Source organism: Trichoplusia ni, chromosome 20 (assembly GCF_003590095.1).
Source record: "Trichoplusia ni isolate ovarian cell line Hi5 chromosome 20, tn1, whole genome shotgun sequence".
Classification (NCBI taxonomy): Eukaryota; Metazoa; Arthropoda; class Insecta; order Lepidoptera; family Noctuidae; genus Trichoplusia; species Trichoplusia ni.
Genome location: NC_039497.1, coordinates 234,318 through 253,312, shown reverse-complemented (window position 1 = coordinate 253,312; position 18,995 = coordinate 234,318). Strand labels below are relative to the sequence as shown.

Genomic DNA, 18,995 nt, shown 5'->3' with positions numbered 1-18,995 from the left:
ATTCAGTGCAAAATAAAGGCGAGCGATATGAATATTCCCATGGAGCGAAAAGAAGTTTGAGCTTACGAAATAATTTTTGTGGTATTTAATACAAATATTTAATACTTCACGAAATTATAGGCTATCTATTAAGAGTTTTTTTATGTTTTTTTTTGCCCTAAGAAAAAACGATAGTTTTCGTAAGGCTGATAACCAAATTAGCCAATTCCATATCTAGCTCCTTAAACAGGATATCAGAAAAGACATTAAGATACAAATCCCTATTGGTGATCGGAAATCAGCCCTTATAACCGGGAGCAGCCCGCCTGACCGGGTGTGGACAAACAATGGGCTGCCCTTCACTCTCTTTACGAAGTGGACGTAACGTGCTTTGTTTCCAAAAAGGATTTACTGTATTTTTGTAATTGTGTCTAGTCTTTTTTCTACTTTTCTGATAAAGTTTAAAAAAAAATCAGATGAAAAAAAAACCTTTAATGATGTGGTCACAAACTTGAGCAGTTACTTAAAACACATCGTAGAATATATGTACCTGTAGTAATAATAATAATAATGGGTGTCATTGTGCATGTGATTTGTATGTTTGTAATTCCCGCGACACAAGGATTAAAGTCCTTGTGTCGCTTGTCCATTTGTACGTATATTTATCTTACTTATACTACACTTTAAACGTCAATACACCTTAAACGTCTCCGATCCAAACTTAATCAAGCGAAACCAATATCTATTGTAAGGAGGCTAATCTTAGAACCTCGCCAACGAAATATCCTAGCCGGCCTTATACTAAAGAAAGTCAAATAGTCCGGCCTCCGTGAGACAAAAGAATAAGGTCGCTGAGACCCAAGGGGGAGGTCGACGATATACATACGAGTATGCGAAAATAACACGGATGTAGACTAGTTATATAATGCGACCGCGACAATCGAAGAGATGAATTTGAGTCCAGATAGACTGTTTACAATAACTATAAATTTATTTAAACATTTATATTTAAAAAAAAGGTCACTTCGCAGCCTATAGCAGTGGACAGCTATAGGCTGCGAAGTTGATGATTTTAAAAAAACTAATCGCACTCTACGGAATAATTATTCTTTTCGAAGGGGTTTACAAACATTCTAGTCACATACACAAAGACTTGGAACAAGGGGTTGTATATCACTCATATGCTTATCCCACGCGGGAATCTAACCAGCGGCACGACGCGCGCAGTGCCCTATACTACTCATAAAAACTTAAAAATAATATTTATGCATACAACGCCCAACATCTTTATTTTACTTAATAGGCGAGTATAAAACTAAGCCAACTTATTAAAGCGACTTGTGTGTTGAACTAAGAGTCTTCAACTTCAAAGTCTGTGTTCTATTTTTTTTTACAAAATCTTTTTCAAAATATTGTTTCTACAAAATGTTCTTATTTAATTTACGATAAACACATTGATTCCTTTCAAATCCGATTATACAACACGATATAGTTACTCACACATACATATAATCTCGATTTACCTCCGTAATAGAATGCGGGATCCATATTTCGTGACGTCATTATGTAAAAATCGGACACAGCTGTAATCCACTTCATTTTTTGTCCGACATATATTTTCCCGTGATGATTGGACTGTGATTCTATTTTGCATACAAACCACTTACTACGATCTATTACTCTGTGCCAATACCGTTGAAGAAGCAGGATACGGCTATTTGTACTGTACCGCGCTCTCTCGCTTCCACACTATCAACAATTCTGTTTTCAGAGTTCGTGGTAGAGACACTGAATATCATTTTGGTTGGGAAGCGGTGGACATATGGGGTTTCGAGGTTTTTCGTTGTTGAGTTTTAATTCGCGATGCGGTTTATTCCGCGAGTTATCTTTATTTTGTGTCACCAGTTGTTACACGGCCAGCTGTAGGTACACCACTTGACTGCGGCCATTTAAAAATACTTCATTATAAGTCATTAAGTATGTATATTGTAACTTTTTATAAACTGTAGGCTATCCATGTAAAGTCAATTTATTTAAACTGACTTTCGCCGTATGGAATTAAATCCTTGTGTCACAAAAATTCAAGTCACATACCCAAAGATACCCACACTCAGAACAAGCATTCATGGATCAGACATACGCTTGTCGTACGCGGGGATCAAACCCGCGACCTGTCATGCACAGTGCATTTTTCGTGGTTACCTTTACCGCTCGGCTAACCGCGTAGACCAATGTTACTATACTTATGCCACGCTTTCGACGCTACACGATATAACTTGATTTGACTAGTTAAGTATAATATAATCACAAATCACAATTAAAGAGTCAAGGCTGACCTATCTCGATCACATTTAGGCACATCATTACGTATACACGGGCATGCAAAACTGAGGTGAATACTTAGATTAAGGTCAACAACAATCACTGTTATTTAATCGCGATCGACAAATATGTATTTAGGTAAGTGGTACTGATATTAACAGCATACGTTTATCTACAAGCTCAACTCAAATATGCAAAGATTTAATGTTGACTAATAGTTGTTGAACGCGGTCCCGAACGCTACGATTCGTAAAGATCCCACGGGAACATAAAATTGGTATTAAAATGGATATAAGCTATCTGAGCGCTAAATTTCGTCTAAAACCGTTCAGTGGGTTTAGCGTGAGAGAGGTGCAAACATCCATACGTCCATCCATCCTAACATTCAAGCTTGTATCCTAATAGGATTGCACCTATAACACAGACTACTCAACAGTCTGTGACCTATAATTAATTGTTGTCTATAATTTGTTAAATTTAGGATTATTGATTTTTTCAAACATTAGTATGTTTTTATTTTTGAAGTCAGGCATTTTAATTAAGAAAATATACTATAAATTACTTTAACTTTAAATCATAATAATGCTGCCACTATCGAATAAACGAAATAAAAACAAAATTCTATTGTTTTTTATTAGTAATATAGCACATAAAAAAGTACCGAGCAGTTAGTAACCTCTTTCTTTTGGAAGAAACATCAATCTATAAGATGGAGTTTTTATACATTACTGATGGCACTTTTCATATTACATTTTCCGTGACATCAGATCAGGGTTATTGACTTTCAACCTCACTTGTATTCAACATTATCCTCGTATGGATATTGATGAATTCGTCATCAAATATTCAAACGCGTGCTCGAATATATTCAAGTGGCGGAGGTGTGTGATGTCCTTTCCCCGAGACGCCCTCAGCATGCAACTTATGTCATTGGGCCACTAAGAACGCGGGTTTCAACCGTCTTCTAATAGAAGGAGGTTCTCAATTCGTGCAGCTAGTTTTATAGAACTAACTGCTATTAGACAAAATAATTTCCCTCCTACAACAAATTCGGATAAAAGTAGAGTATGTATTAATCCAAGGTGTCAGCTATCTCTTAGATCCAAATTTCACCTAAATCTTTCCACCCGTTTAGGCTTATAGAGCTAACAAACATACGCACACATACAAACACCTACCGAAATTTTACCGAACGTACTTTACAGTTTCCGTTTCCTAGCATTTTCATGACTGTTTTAAATATAAACTTGTTGCCAGTTTGTTGCCAGTTCTTTTTTAATTCCAGTTAAACAAACTTATTTGTGTAGTTAACAGATTTTCCCAATCAACACTTGACTCATACTAAACTCGTACATGCACGACCAAAGAAAATATCATGTAACGCTTACCAATGCATACGCGTAACAATAAAAAGGAAGAAAAAGAAAACTCTGAAGTGGTTAGCGGAGTAAAACCTTCTTAATGGATTTTAGAACTGTTTGTTTCCTATTGTTCTAGTTATGCGACACTCCTAGTGACAGACACTAATCAAATTTGTTCTTTTTTCAAAGCTTTTTTTTTCGTTTTATGGCAATAGCAAGTGTAACTATAAGTATGAATGTTTTTTTATTTCAATCGTTTAAATAATGGATAAATAACAAAATATATAAAAAAACAGAACTTGCTAATCAAGCAATTCTGTAGTGTACGGGAAAGTAACTAAAAAATAATTTAAGAAGACAGCAAATCTTGGGTTTTTCTTTCTGACTTTTTCTTCACATGTTTGAAACTATGCTGACAACGTAGCGGGCAACAACTAGTTAATACAGAAAATACCACGTTTTGCACTGCATTAAAAAAAAAACCTAAAAATGAGTCCGTCAGCTGATAACTAACCTTTATCGCCGGTTTAATAGGCTGCGCCTGCGCCGCCCGGTGCCGCGCGCGGACTCGAACTCGCAGTCCGGACCTACTAGCTGGCCGCGCCGCAAGGCTCACTGTGCAGTGGATATTATAAGAAAACGTATTAATTTAGTACATCAGTAAATAAATAAACTTTATGTACTAGTTTGTGTTTCGTGTTTTTGAAAGGTAGGTTTTGTGTTTATTGTTATTTCATTATAATTAAGAGTGTTAGTTATTGTGTGTAAATTGAATGGCATTTTAATGTAAAACATTTTATTATATAATTTTACGGTTACAATAGGTATTAAATAAATTAAATTAAATTAATTGCGATTAAAAGCATTTTAATAGGAGGCTTAATTTAGTATGCTTTAATATTAACCTTTAAAAAAAGTAAGAATTAGACAAGAAAACAAAAAATTCAAAAATTGTGAGCAAAAATTATCATTTTTAATTGAATTTAGATATTTTTAATCAATAATTACTAAATTAAGAGTTAGTAATAAAACCTAATTAATGATCAAGTGTTTGGGACCAATGGGCTTATCATTATCGTTATTTCTAAATCATTATCATCAACAGGCCTCCTCCAATAAATGTTGAAATACACCAATCAAAGGAATTCCAAATAATTATCACAAATCACCAAACATCTAATACAACATTATTAAATGATGTAACGGTTTACTCACGCGTATTTATCGGGGTAGCCCGACTAGTTTCGGACCCAACCGGAGTCCTTAATCATGAGCAGACGCGGCGGGATCGCGAGTCCGCCGCGTCTGCTCATGATTAAGGACTCCGGTTGGGTCCGAAACTAGTCGGGCTACCCCGATAAATACGCGTGAGTAAACCGTTACATCATTTAATAATGAATCAGTCTCACGATAGTTATTATAAAAATCTAATACAACAGGTGATTAACAAATACCCCAGCCACAATCACCTATGATGATACACCCATCAATCACCACAATACTCAGTATTACAGTATTACTTAACTCAGTCTAACAACACCTTTAGTGCGCAAGAACCAGCTCACTTCAACAATCACTATTGCACAGTAACTGGTCTGCTCACTACCCAACTATCAATCAAGGATAGCAACACCTTTTAACATTCTTAAAGAAAGTTTCGCTTAAGTATTACACCCGAATATTTACATAAACGGGAATTTCAGAAGTTCTTACATAGATATTTATCTCAACCCCCCCCCCCCTTCTACGTGAAAAAAGCAGGTGAAGCATGTTGCATGTAGCCAAAAAAAATATTAAAAAAAACAGTTGTCATTATTTTTCTTGTTGCATCAAACGAATTGAAACAAATAGAGTTATAAAAAAAAACAATTTTGTATTTGTGTTGTGCGAGGATTGCACCCGCAGTTGAGTAGTCGTTGACAACTTACATCTTCTTCCTTGTGTCATAAATACTATTGTCTTTCTAAATATTTACAACTTTAAATACTACTGCTTATTCGTTCTCGTTGGAGCTTAACATCGGAACTCTTAAACTTCATGTCTACCATCAAAATGCATAGAAGACTTGCATAAATTCAGATTCATAGTATGTGGATACTTAGCGTTACGTATCTGCATATCAAACAAATATTAGTCCGAAGTATAAAGTGAGTACGCAATCCCGCGGCCGTATGTCAATGTGTCAATGTCAATGTTACCAAATGGTTATAAATGTAAACTGGACCGAGTTTATTCGCTTTAATCATACATTTCATATATCAATCATATCGTTCGCTTTTTGGTGAGATTTCGATTGATATTGCAAATTAATGTACCTAACTGATTTCAAAACATAGTAACCCTTAACATTTGTTCATGTTGTTCTAAAACTTCACTGTTTCTTAGAAAAACCAAGACGGAGAATTAAAAGAAACGAATTGTACATAGATTCAAATATCTTAACCTTCAATATGGAATACTAAAAACTGTCTCAATAACTGCTTTTGTAGAAAAAGGATTTGGCTGCAATAAAAATAAACAAAACACTTTTTGAGAAGTTCAGTACGAACTCAGCGTTATTTGCAGAGACTTAACTTTCATATAATATTATTATAATTTTGTTCACATTAATGCACAGATGACTATCAAATTTGGTGCACATCGGGCGCCCTGCCAAACACAAGTCCTAACATAATGATAACGCTGCGTGTAAATTGTTCCCACAAACAATTGTATCGTTTTGTCGCAATATCTAATATTTATTCGGTTTATCGTTCGCACAAATCTTTCGGAAGCACTTGATAATAATTTGAAATCGCGTTATTGAAAACTGTGTTATGTAGCAAGTTGTAGGCCGAAACCTCACATGGAGAATTCATTAATTTTTCAATCATCGGACGACACCCATTGATATGTCGCCAGTGTTCTATTACTTCTTTCAAAATTATAATGGGTAATCAATGAAAAACAACGGTGATAATGTCAGAGAACAAGTACCTAATTGATAAATAAAAACTAAATACACTAAGCCAGCTGAATGAAAAAGATCTTTATCTTTGCCTAAAAACTTCGACCTTAGTAGTCAAAGTGCATTTGTCACAAAAAAGGTTTACAAATTGCGTCACTTAAGATAATATCTATACAAATTGTATTATACTGATTTTTATATTGCTTAACATTAAGTAGGTACTGGTGACTTGGTATGAATCAATGTTAAGTGCTTGTTAAGTTAAAAGTGGCTTACTTTAAAGTAGGTAAGATTTTGTAGGGCTTGATTTATTCTTGGACCTAGTGAAATCGATCAGCTTACAATTTGGCGTGATACATTACAAGATGTGGACATAATAAGTCCCTATTTCTTGCGACGGGGTTGGAAGTGACGGGAACAACTGAAAGCTGAGACTAAAAAGTTTTATTTTTTCCTAAAATACACAAACTTTCAAAGATTTCAGAAATCTTAACTAGTGAAAACACCAAAAGGAAAATGAGACTTTTGAATTATAGAAAACCCTAAAAACAATAAGTTGAAAGGGAAAAAACACAACGAAATAAGTTTAAGTTACCATTGTGCCCATTGTATTGGCAAACCGGCCGCCCGGGGATTTCGCCGTCTTACCGGCATTTACCGGCGTCACAACACGCCTGCTCCGGCTCCCGGCTCGGACCGGATATTTTCCGGCAGAACGTGAAAGGTTCATTGCTCGGAGACGTTTTTTTCAGTTCGATTTTACTTTTAATACTTTAACAGTTAGTTTTCGCGCTCCATTACACTTTCAGCCTTTTTATTCATGCTCTTTCTTTTCCTGAATGCGCTCGTACTTCACTTGCTCAACTCACTTAGAAACCTATTCTGTATTTTGTAGAACATATTTAGTTGACATGAAACTGAAATGTTTCTAGCATTTTGTGGAAGATAAGCATGTTATTAAAATCCCTTAAAACGTAATACAAGTACTTACTATGCCCGTTCCAACTAGTTGAACCGTTGTATCGAGTCGGTTTACAAATACATTAAATTCATACGCAAAAAGTCACCTCTACTCAAGACAAGCGCCTGCGCATCCTACGCGGGAATCGAACCCGCGACATGTCGCGTACTTTGGATTTTTCTTGATGAGCTCAACCTCTTCTCTATCCTTATCCTTTTTCATAACTACTTCCCATTGTTTAGAAGCCATTAAAAACAAAAGACCAATTACAATAGTCATCAGCCTAATTTGTATTCCATATGAATTCTTGAACATTAAGGAAAATGAACAAAATATGTCCCCCAAAACTTTATTATTGCAATGTTATGAAGATTATGACCATATACGGCAACAAATGTGTTCCTTATAACCGGAGGAAAACATTAAGAGCGTTTATATTAGGTATTTTTAAGGTACCTCGATATAAGTAAGGTTTTTTATGAAATAATTTGCTGTAGGTATTGAAACTGGAAGAGATCTTGTCCTAACACTGGGACAGTTACAGTAAAGTTATTTATTTTTAACTAGCTGTTCAAGCGTGTCCGCCTGCAACTCGAAAATGATCCCACAGCAACATAAAATCTTGATAACAGCTATCCTATTTGTTAATCCAGGTTATAAACTATCTGGGTACCAAGTTTCGCCTAAATCTGTTCAGTGGGTTTTACGTGAAAGAATAACAAATTCCATACATACAACTGTCGCGTTTGTAATATTAGTAGGATTGCGAATGGACCCCTTATTTGGAAAAACTTCTTTGTGTTATTTGCATGTGTTAATACATTTATCGATTGTGTTTATTTCGGGATAATTCTTAAATGCAATTTTTGACCTAACTTAAGTGAGTTACAGTAAGAGCATCTGAGATATTATAACTCCTACAAAAACCGCAACCCTATAATTAATATCGTTGTACAAGTGAAACCCGCCAAAACTCGAAGGTCACTAAAACAACGATCCTATAATTGAAACTGAAAACACAAATTCCAAGCTGAAATTAATCTTAATATAATTTCAATAAAATTTAACTTTGATTGACAGTAATGTATATTTAACTTAATTCGAGCTTCGATATTGGACAAACTTAATTAAGGAAAAGTTTTTGGAGAAAAGCAATGAAAACCGTCAACAATGTTTAGTAGGACAAGTAAAATACTGTAGGTATGAAGTTTAACAACCTTTTGTACCAAATCTAATTACAATTTATATTATTGTGATTTTTAAAACCATTTGGTAAGTTAAAAAATACTTCTACCATTTTTAAGTACTGTGAGGTTGAGTCCCTACTTCATTTCAAAAGATAATTTGGAAACCGGTGACTTAAACTACGCGTGATGACTTATCTCACTTACAATAGCAACAGTCTGCCTATTAAATAATGTTTCTACCCTGACCTATCACTACAATAAGAGGCGAGTAGAAAGCATTTTGGGCTCAATTAAAGCCAGAAATATTAAAAAAGGCTACAGATCCAATTTAGGAGGCCTTTTACGTAACTATAGAAATGAATCGTAGAAAAATATTGTTTAAATATATCGAGAAAAGACTTGTATAATCGTACTGTATGCTGTTAAACCACAAGGTCTATCGGGAGAACGCATGCCTTACGTAAATCACCAGTTAATGAACGCTGTATAACAAGCGGCAATTAAAATCCACGTGCGAATATATCGAGCGTGACTGCCCTGATAGCGCGAACATGACAGAGGTGCAGATGTGACGCCAGGCTGTGCTGCATGTAGCTTTATTTAGCTCCTCAGATACTTCATATGAACAGAGATTTCCGATGTCTAAATGTTCTCAATTACGTAATGTTTAAATTGTGCACATCGCTCTCCTTGCTATGAATTTTTTTTTTCGTATTTTTGCAAAATGTCAGGATGTTTTCTTTGTTTTTTGAATCCACTTCCACACTAAAGAATGCAATTGTCCGTCGAGGGTTTAAAAAAAATGCTTACTCGAGGATTGAACCCGCTATATATCGGCGCACAGTGTGTATGTCATGGTCATCATCCCCTTCGGCTATTGGTACAGGTTGTTAGTGGTTTTCGGCAGTCTTTGTTTTGTCGACTTTCAAATGTGTTTTTGGCATAAACATAGCTTCACCTATTCATATCTTCATATTAGCTATTCTGTGGCTTGCCCTTGCGTCACTGACACACAATTGGATCAGAATAGAGCGCTGGGCGAAACCTGTCTGTGTGTCCAATTTATTATAATTATCAATATTATGCATATAATATATCAGCTATCATATTGGCAGACTAATTAACTACATAAATATTGAAACATTGATTTGTTATTATATTATTATTTATTGCCATTGTTATCAACGTTGACAATGAAAAATCCGTAAGTAAGCTGAGCATTTAAATAAACAAACAATTCACAAATATCTCACAATAAACGTGATTTGTACATTTGTGCATTTCTACAATAGTTTGCGTTGATAGTGACGTGGTTTAAAAAACAACATTGACAAAAATAATTACTTTCATCAAATAATTAGGTTCATCTAAACAATATTCTTCATACACATTCTTTTCAGCTATTCGGGATCATCATCATCATCATCTCAGCCTATTGCCGTCCACTGCTGAACGTAGGCCTCCCCTAAAAAGCGCTAACTATTCTATTCGGGATACTAAGGACTTTTTCCAAAACATCGCTAATTTTCATTTTTAAAAGTATTCAAGGTGCTCACAAAATGTTAATGTTAGGTACTTGTAGACGTTACCTAACCTTACTTTCATAAAAACTTTTATTAAAAGGATGAACTCGAACCAGGTCAACAGTTTTGCTTCTAATTTTAATAAGAAACAGCGCGCTATATTTAAAAAACGAAGAAATTTTGAATACCAACCTCCTTTACTAAAAACTCATCACCGTGAAAGTTTCATGAACCTTCAAAGCCGCAAGTCACATTGGGCGCTTAAATTTAACCTTGCCTTGTCTTTGTGTTCAGCTTGTACGCTTAGCATATTATCATCAAAACTTGCATAGTTTAGACCATATGCGAAACTGTGTTTGAAAGCCCGCGGAGGTTAACTGCAAACAGTTTTGTGTACAAAGTTGCAGCGGACGACCCCCAGAGGCCGCTGTCGACAACTTTCCCACATTTATGGTAATCAGTGGCTCGTGGTTTTGAACATGTCGTATAATTGCATTCCAAATAGATTGCAGACTGAGAGATATCCAAGGATTATCTGGCAAAAGTTCACTCTAAGATCTAAAGTGGCTGTGAACTGCACGAGAGAAGTTTAGGCTGTCTAACATAGAGATGCTAAATGTGTAAGACTGACAAAAATAGTTCATTCCATTTTCAAATAAAATAATGTAGTAGAAGCCATTGTCCTAAATCAATAAATATAAATGGTTACAATGTTCATCGATCTTGTGATAAAATATTATCCTAAATTGATGAGATTTAGCATTTACCAAATGGCGCATCGTCTATATTAGAATCAATACAATATTTTATTGGTGACACGGTAAAAAATCAATTTATTGTCATTCTAAATTTGAAAATGTATAAAGATTAATTAGTACCTGATTCCTATGACAAACGGGTAATTTATCCTCATCTGCTAGTTCCGTTACATCTTCACACCGAGGTCAGCTGTGACTTGATTTTGTGACATTTACATTCTATCTGATTAATGATCTTTGATTGGATACACTTGGTTCCGCTTTTCAACCTCAAAATTTTATAGATTTGTTATAAATCTTTTTTGAGATTAGCGTGAGATTTTTGGGTTTGTGGGATTTGATGCGAAATTTGATCGATTGTAGGCTAAGTTTATTCGTGAGTGTCCCACAAAATGATATTGAATTTGACCGGTCCGAAACCGGTGCGGCGTACGCACCGGTTTCAAGGTGTAGCTCGCTCTGAGGTCCCGGGTTAGATCCCCGGTCGGGTCAATGTAAAAATTCACAAACCTACATTGTCTCGGGTCTGGGTGTTTCTGGTACCTATCTCATATCCCATCTGGTAATGACCCAAAAGTAATGATCCATAGGATAATATTTCGATAGTTGCACTTTATCGGTATCGGCTTATAGGCTAGTAATAACTAAGAATTCAAAAGACTAGCTGTCACGTGCATACGAGTCCTTTGCCTAAATCTCTTAACATAGGTACCAAAATCACAGGTTCCAGTTAATATGTCTGTGGTAGCTCAGTAACCCCGAGGTGGAGGTGCACTGGCAGCCGACGTCAGCATGTTCTGTTTAATGAAGCTTCACTCTTTGAGCTCCATCACTGTAGAAATACTGCTACTAGTGGACCCTACCACTGTCCCTCATCGAGAACGAATGAAAATGTGATAAGTCAGAAGTAATTCTTTAACAAGAAGTTTTTTTTCTGTATTTGTATTTGATAATATGGCCTCTGTTAATGTGGACCCCTCGTCCAAGGCCTCGTCCAACGCGTGGCTGCCACACATGAGAATGAAAAACAAAATTCATTTATTCCAGAGAAGTAGTCTAGATAATAGTACTTCTGGACATGCTATAAACTCTTCGTTTTAGTTTTTGTGCAATTAGACTCATCCAACGTCATATTTCGGAATTAGTTATTATTTTTCAAAGGAAAGTTGTCTTTTCTATTTACAGTTTCCATTACTTCAAAAACCGATAGTAAGTTATAGTTCAAAACTCGATACAAAAAAGTTTCGATCGAGAATATCATTAGGTGTAACAAATAGTAGGAGTAATATCAGAATAAGCACGATTATCTGCCCTTTGTGCTTCGATCCGCCGCGAGCCAGCCCTGCACACACTAATTAGTTCCCAACTCTATTCGCCGAAACTTTCGCAAATCTCTTTTAAAAAATAATCTCAGTTTAATCCGCAACGAATCGATAAACTAAATCCGGATTATATTGTGTTTGTAATCCCTTTTTGAACGGTTTTATTCAAAAACTATTTCTAAAATTAAACAATCGTGTGGTGAAACTGTTAACCGATGAATGTTTTTGGAGTTTTGAGTTTAAATGAAAAGAAAACCTGCTGACACAATACAGTTGAATTTTATTGTCTTTATAAACCTCGTTCAAATTACCGAAAAATAGATCAAAGTTACCGATCCAACAGTTGTTTCTTAGTTCATTTTAAACAGACACCCGAACATAAAAATGTCTTAGGCCATAAAGCGTAAAGTATCAACGAAGAATAAATATCACTTAATTAAACGTTGGTCTCTTGTCGAAAATTCCTTTTATTGACGGAAACCAACATGGACTACAATTTACTTTAAAAACGCTGCTCTTTTCATCGTTCGTTATTTTAACACATTTTATATGCCTGCGGCAGAAATATGCATGTAAAACATATTGAATGAAAAATGGTTTTACATATAACGCTCTAACAGTCAATTTCTGATCGCATAAAACTATAAATTACTCAACATGGTCAAATAAAATTCAGGTATTTTATATCAATTGATGGGCAATTTTAACTGATACCAATTTTAAAACTGAAATTTAATTTGCCTCTCATTTTACAATTTATTGGAACATGAAATGCAGTTTACAAAATGATGGTTTAAAACTTTTAGCCTTTGAAGTAACTAGCAGACAATGTTGGAAAGTAATTCCTTTAAACACGCATTTAATAGTTTTTTCTACTTTTTATAAAAATGCATCTTATAGTGCTAATGTAGCTCACAACTACAGCAACGTGGAGAAATTTCTCTCTTCTCCTATTCAAAAGTATTTCTTTGAAACTTTTTTGGACCATTCAGGTTTTTGTATTATAGAAAATATTTAATGAATGTTAAAGTATTTATTTAAGATCTACATTAAGATTACATTGTGGTACGCAATAAACTGCTACAAAAACCTGAGAAATGTCATCACAGTTACTCCTTAATTAGGATTGTACTGATGACCATGTGATGATGACACAATGATGCGGCTATTAACTGCTGCACCTACACCCCTGAGTGATTGCTGCGGTCTGTGATACAGCCGCCGGTTGGATAAACTGGACTTAACCAGGATGTTTGTCACTTACTGGGGAATATAATATTTTGGTTATTTAAAATTATGGTCGTTACTGAAAATTAAGAGGTGGTTAGGTTTAAGCAGTCTAAAATGATATTAGTGTCGTGGGACGTGAGATATAGATCATACACATTACGTTATGAATAACATAAACTTGCTTTTTACAGATGATGACAAAACTGACAGCCCTGCTGATCCTCGCTTACCTAAACGAGGCGTTAAACATTCCACTACGTCAGTACAGAGAGCTGAAGTCCAGCAACGAGCTGCTTGTCCCGCAGCAGCACTCCACCCTTTCCAGCCACGTGGTGCTGCACACGTCCTCGCGAGAGAAGAAGAGCCCCAACATCATCTCCATCCCAATACAACAGCTGCTGATACCGAAGTACCACGTGATACCGCTACACCACGGAGCGCAGTCCAACGTCCACCACAGTACTGTACACACCAATGTCAAGCATATCATCACACACGACAATATTAAGATCCCGATCATATCACAGACGGTGTCACATAGTACTGCGAACATTACCCACCCAACATCAATAATACCTATCTTAATACCCATTCATCATAACCTAGTACCGGTACAGGATTTGTCGGTGATCCCGCTGCAGAAAAACATTCATAAAGATACGAAGTTGGAACACTACTCGGTGATGGAGAAGAAGGATAGCAATAACAATGAGGACGAGATGAACAGGTTCCGCACGTTCTACGGCGGTTTCGGAACTGGGCTGTTTTTCGGCGGCCAGGGAGCGGGGCATGGGTTCCATATATTTGGGTAGCAGATTTTAATTTTAATGTATCTGTAAGGCGTGTTTCTAGTTAAATAAATTATTTATTTATTAATCGTATGCATTTTTATTGTTATTGTTCCTTTAATATCTAATATATAGGCACTAATGATGCCTATTATTTTGATGCCTTCATCCTAAAAAGCACAAATATGTTTATAACATCCACTAAGATTCAGGCACTATTTACACACTTTGCTTACCTAAAACAAAATACAAACACCAAATACTTACTCTCGAAAGTCAGTTCGAATAAGCAAAACCAAATTCCTAAAATAAATCTAAGTAACGGAAATCCAATCGTGAAGCCAGCAAGGGTTGGACGTTAGACACTATAACTCAGCGGCTGTCAGCTGCATCTCGGCACCTCTGAGCCCCGGACCGAATGTGCCCGAGATATTCACCTCACTTATACCAAACTACTTCCTTTGGAAAACATTTTAGAATTATATTTTCATGAAGAGATCCGAATAAAGTATTCAAACACGTCCTAGTTTTTTCTCAATAAAAGAATATGGAAATTCAATTAGTAGAAATACTAATTTGTGTTAAGCATATGTAATGCATGTCAAATGGAAGAACTGTTGAACAAGCAATCGTTAAACCAATTTGTTAGTTCGTTTTGTGACAGAAATCTTGTTTTCGCGTTACAAAATGAACAGACGCTGTACCGGGCATCTCTCTAGCAATATCTTAGGACATAAATCTACGCTCACAAACAAACGTGTTCTGAGCTAATATCTGCAAGTCATACAAATATTTGTCCCGGACATAAATCACAGGCTCTAGGAATTCTGTGGCTTTTAGAGGCTTGATGCTCCTCATATGAGAAGAGGCTTCTATCTACATATTGTAGGCTGGAATTGTTACATGATATCTGAACTAATAGAGAAATAGTAAGAGATCAAAATAAATGAGGAAGGTTGGTGATAGTCTTTAGTGAAAGTAAGTTTGAGGTGCAATAAAATCGGTGAATCGTTTTTATGGTAGCCTTACAGAAGAGGTAATAGGAAGAAGTTTCAATTTGTCTAAAAAGCTTATAAGCTAATTTAAATTAGAAAATAGAGAGATGTGAATTATCTTCAAGGTTTTAAAGAACTGGAAAAGTAATGCTGAAATGATTTTATCAGTATTTAATGTTGCCCTCAGTATGTTGAAGTAATTTTGAGAATACTCAAAGAGAGACCGTTTAATATTGAAGCCGGAGGAGAAATTCCCTCAATTTTTACCTGAATTCCCGTGCAACGATGTGTACTAATGAAATTATGACGTTTGCCAAATATTTGGCTCGCGGAAACACACGGGTGCACCGCAATGGTCCGCAGTGTACTCTTATCAACAACAATACGCAGACAAGGAGCAAAAGGTCAATACATAAAAATACGATGTACGAAAGTAAGAGCAAGGAGAAAAATATTGAAAGAGGTTGGTTAAGAGACGACAAGCGAGTTTTTTAGATGAGTCGACAAAGTTCTTAAATAAAAAGAAAAAAAAAACAAATCCTCAAGATGGTTTTTGATAGCAACATGAATAATATAAAATGAACATCTTTAGGTAATTAAAAATATAGAGGATGTTATACTAACAGTTGTACCCAAAGATAATCTGATCGATACTTATATCGCAAAATCAATAATCCGCATTAGAATCAAAAACAAAATCAAAATTCATTTATTTAAATTAGGCTACTAATTAGCACTTTTTGAAGGTCAAATTACATTGAACATCAACCAGTTTCGCCCACCCATCACCGCTTCCTAAGTGCTTTTGCTGTGAGAGAAGAAACGGTGCAACAAACTCCCCAACAGCACACTGCCATTCCAATTACAAAATTATTATTATTATACAGAATCGAATGGCTCTTCAACTAGAGCTGCCCAGTCGCTAATAAATTGTTGTTGACAATCATATTGACAGTTACGTCAGCGTCAAGAAACGCTAAAGAGTAAGCGACATTAAAAATATTGAAACTTCTGCCTCTATCCTGTCAAGGCAGCATGTAATTGGAACAAATTGTAGCCATGTTTTATTTCAGCGTTTTATCTTGTCCGAGCTCTTTGTTGCCAGATGCGATGCTCGACAGACTCTCGTTACGTTTTATTGATGGCGCTTTATCGCTTGCTCTTCTTATTTATGCCCTCATGACTTCAGGACCTGAGACGTAGGTAGTAATCCTTTACTTGCAAAGGTCAACGTCACCTGATAAATCTATTAGTCTTTCTACCATCAGCTCTTAATACGGGACTCCTGGCATTATAAAGGCGAGAGAAGACCGAAGTTTTAATGCCGTCTTGCTTCAATAAGAATCAAAGTCCTGTTTTAAGAGTAAGTGTGAGGTAAGGTTTTTGTACGCATAGCCTTTCATAGCCTTAAGATGCCTGAGAATTGATATCTGAGGTACACTGGTCTTCGTGTTGACTGTCGTTTATATGTGGGCTTTTCTTTCTGGTCCTGAACGTCACCCTGTTGTAGTCTAATTGGCTCTATTAGCTTCTCAATAGAACAGTTATAGCGTAATTGCTAATATCCTTCCAGGAAAAAAAATACTCAGATGCTGACTCCGGTATCCAGAGGGAGTATGACAATTTACTAGTAGATCGTGCTAGCTGGAATTGACTAGCAGGAAGCATTGCGAAGAGCAGGACTATATCAAGATTCATCACATTTGATCAGTGTTCACTCATAGATGACTAATATATAGTTACTAGCTGTTGCCCGCGACTTCGTCCGATTGGTACGAAGATACTCGTATATATTTATACCTGCAGTATTTTTCCACATTTTCCACTGTATCTTCACTCCTATTAGTCGCAGCGTGATAGTTTATAACCTAAAACCTTCCTCGATGAATGATCTATTGAACACAAAAATATTTTTTTAATTTGAACCAGTAGTTTCTGAGATTAGCGCGTTCAAACAAACAAATATACTCTTCAGCTTTATATATTAGTATAGAAGTATAGATATAGATTCAATGATGATGTTAATGATGTTGATGATGATGATGATGTCCTCCTAGACGTTTCCGTCGACGGTGACACCCTGGCATATACTGGCAGCTTGGTTTTGATCATGTGCACGTATTTACATTTACACTTTACTCTGAGATTAGTACCGGTAAACGTGAGTCTGGAGGGCAGTATTTACAATACAGTTATTCAATGTTAAGGAAGAAGGCTCTATTCCACGTGTAGCCGTACCGGATCATAATAGTTAAGTGAATTACGAGTTATCAATTAACCCTGTTATTGTTTAACTGTGAACTCGAGTTCAAAACAGGCGGTGTCACGTGCTTACTACATTTACATGTCAAAGAGGAATGCGCTCGGCATACAAATTAATGATATAGATTGAATGTGATTGCTCAATTGAATTTATATTAATTGTGTACATGTGTACATTGTATTGGCTTTCTGAATGACCTTTTGTTTTACTAGTCGCATTTTTTAAACTTGACTGTCACTAAAGTATGTTTTTCTTCACACACCTCCGCCTCTCCCCAGGCGGAGGAAGCCCATGAGGATTTCGCCGCGCAAAAAAGAACGAACGAATTTCCAGGACCGAATAAGTACTATTTCTACCAGCTATTGAATAATATTTACTTAGGTGTTAAGTACATATCTTACGATATAAGAATCATAAAGATAAAAAAAAATACAATTAGAACTTGTCACGGACATCCACAATGAAATGCCTCTATTAATTTAAATCAGCGTTAATAAACAAACACAATCTCATCAAAAACATTGATGTGCAATTGTTTACATCTTCTCAAACAATTGCTTCTGTCATTATTTTGTGATACAAGTGATCATAGTCTCGTCACTGGTAACACAATATGTCTTTTGCTCATCATAGTCTACGTCAGCGCTTTCACTGCCGCGGCTGGCAGTCAGTTACCGGCTCAACACAGCCCGGACAGCACTACGTTGATTTATATCACACATTCCTAACGTCAGAGAAAAACATCAGTCTTTTGTCAAAAAAGTTTTTAATAGATTTCTGACATCTGAACGGTACTGATTGTTTTTTGACGCCTTTTGGAATAAGGTTTTATATTTTAAATAGTTTCGCGATTAAAGTCACATCCTATAAAGACAGAACAATAGGTTTTTTTAATAAATTTACTTTTTAATCGGTGTCGAGATAAAGTGTGCAGTGTATTATTTTAAATTGTTGAAAAATAGAGGTGGTCAAATAGTGGTGGTGTGACATTCCAGTACCGTTAGCAAATTAATTTATGTAAACGGTGATTTATGTTTGTGAGTATTTTCGGATAGTGTGACAATATCGAATAATAATTATTAAACTGGCGCCAACATTGTTTAGAAGAATCGAAAAGATTAGATTAGATTAATTTTTGTATGTTTATTAATGACTCAAGGTGCATGAATAAAACTAAAATAAATATTAGAATGAGATTTTTATACAAGAATTGTTATACGAGATCCCTATACGGTATATATTAATGATAATGTGAAAAGAAGTCCGAACATTTTAGAGCTAGATGACACACCTACATACAACCACCACACTGGGTTTTACTTTACTTTTTGTTGTCCGTGTCGCACGAGCACTCCAGCG

At 35.7% G+C, this 18,995-nt stretch overlaps 1 protein-coding gene across 1 annotated transcript; it reads left to right on the top strand.

Annotated features, from left to right (window-relative positions):
* The first annotated feature begins 4,159 nt into the window (after positions 1-4,159).
* Positions 4,160-14,454, top strand: LOC113503887. The gene is made up of 2 exons (XM_026886023.1): positions 4,160-4,371; positions 13,782-14,454. Exon 2 carries the CDS (start codon positions 13,782-13,784, stop codon positions 14,400-14,402), a length of 621 nt encoding a protein of 206 aa, XP_026741824.1. The 5' UTR covers positions 4,160-4,371; the 3' UTR covers positions 14,403-14,454.
* Positions 14,455-18,995: the final 4,541 nt, after the last annotated feature.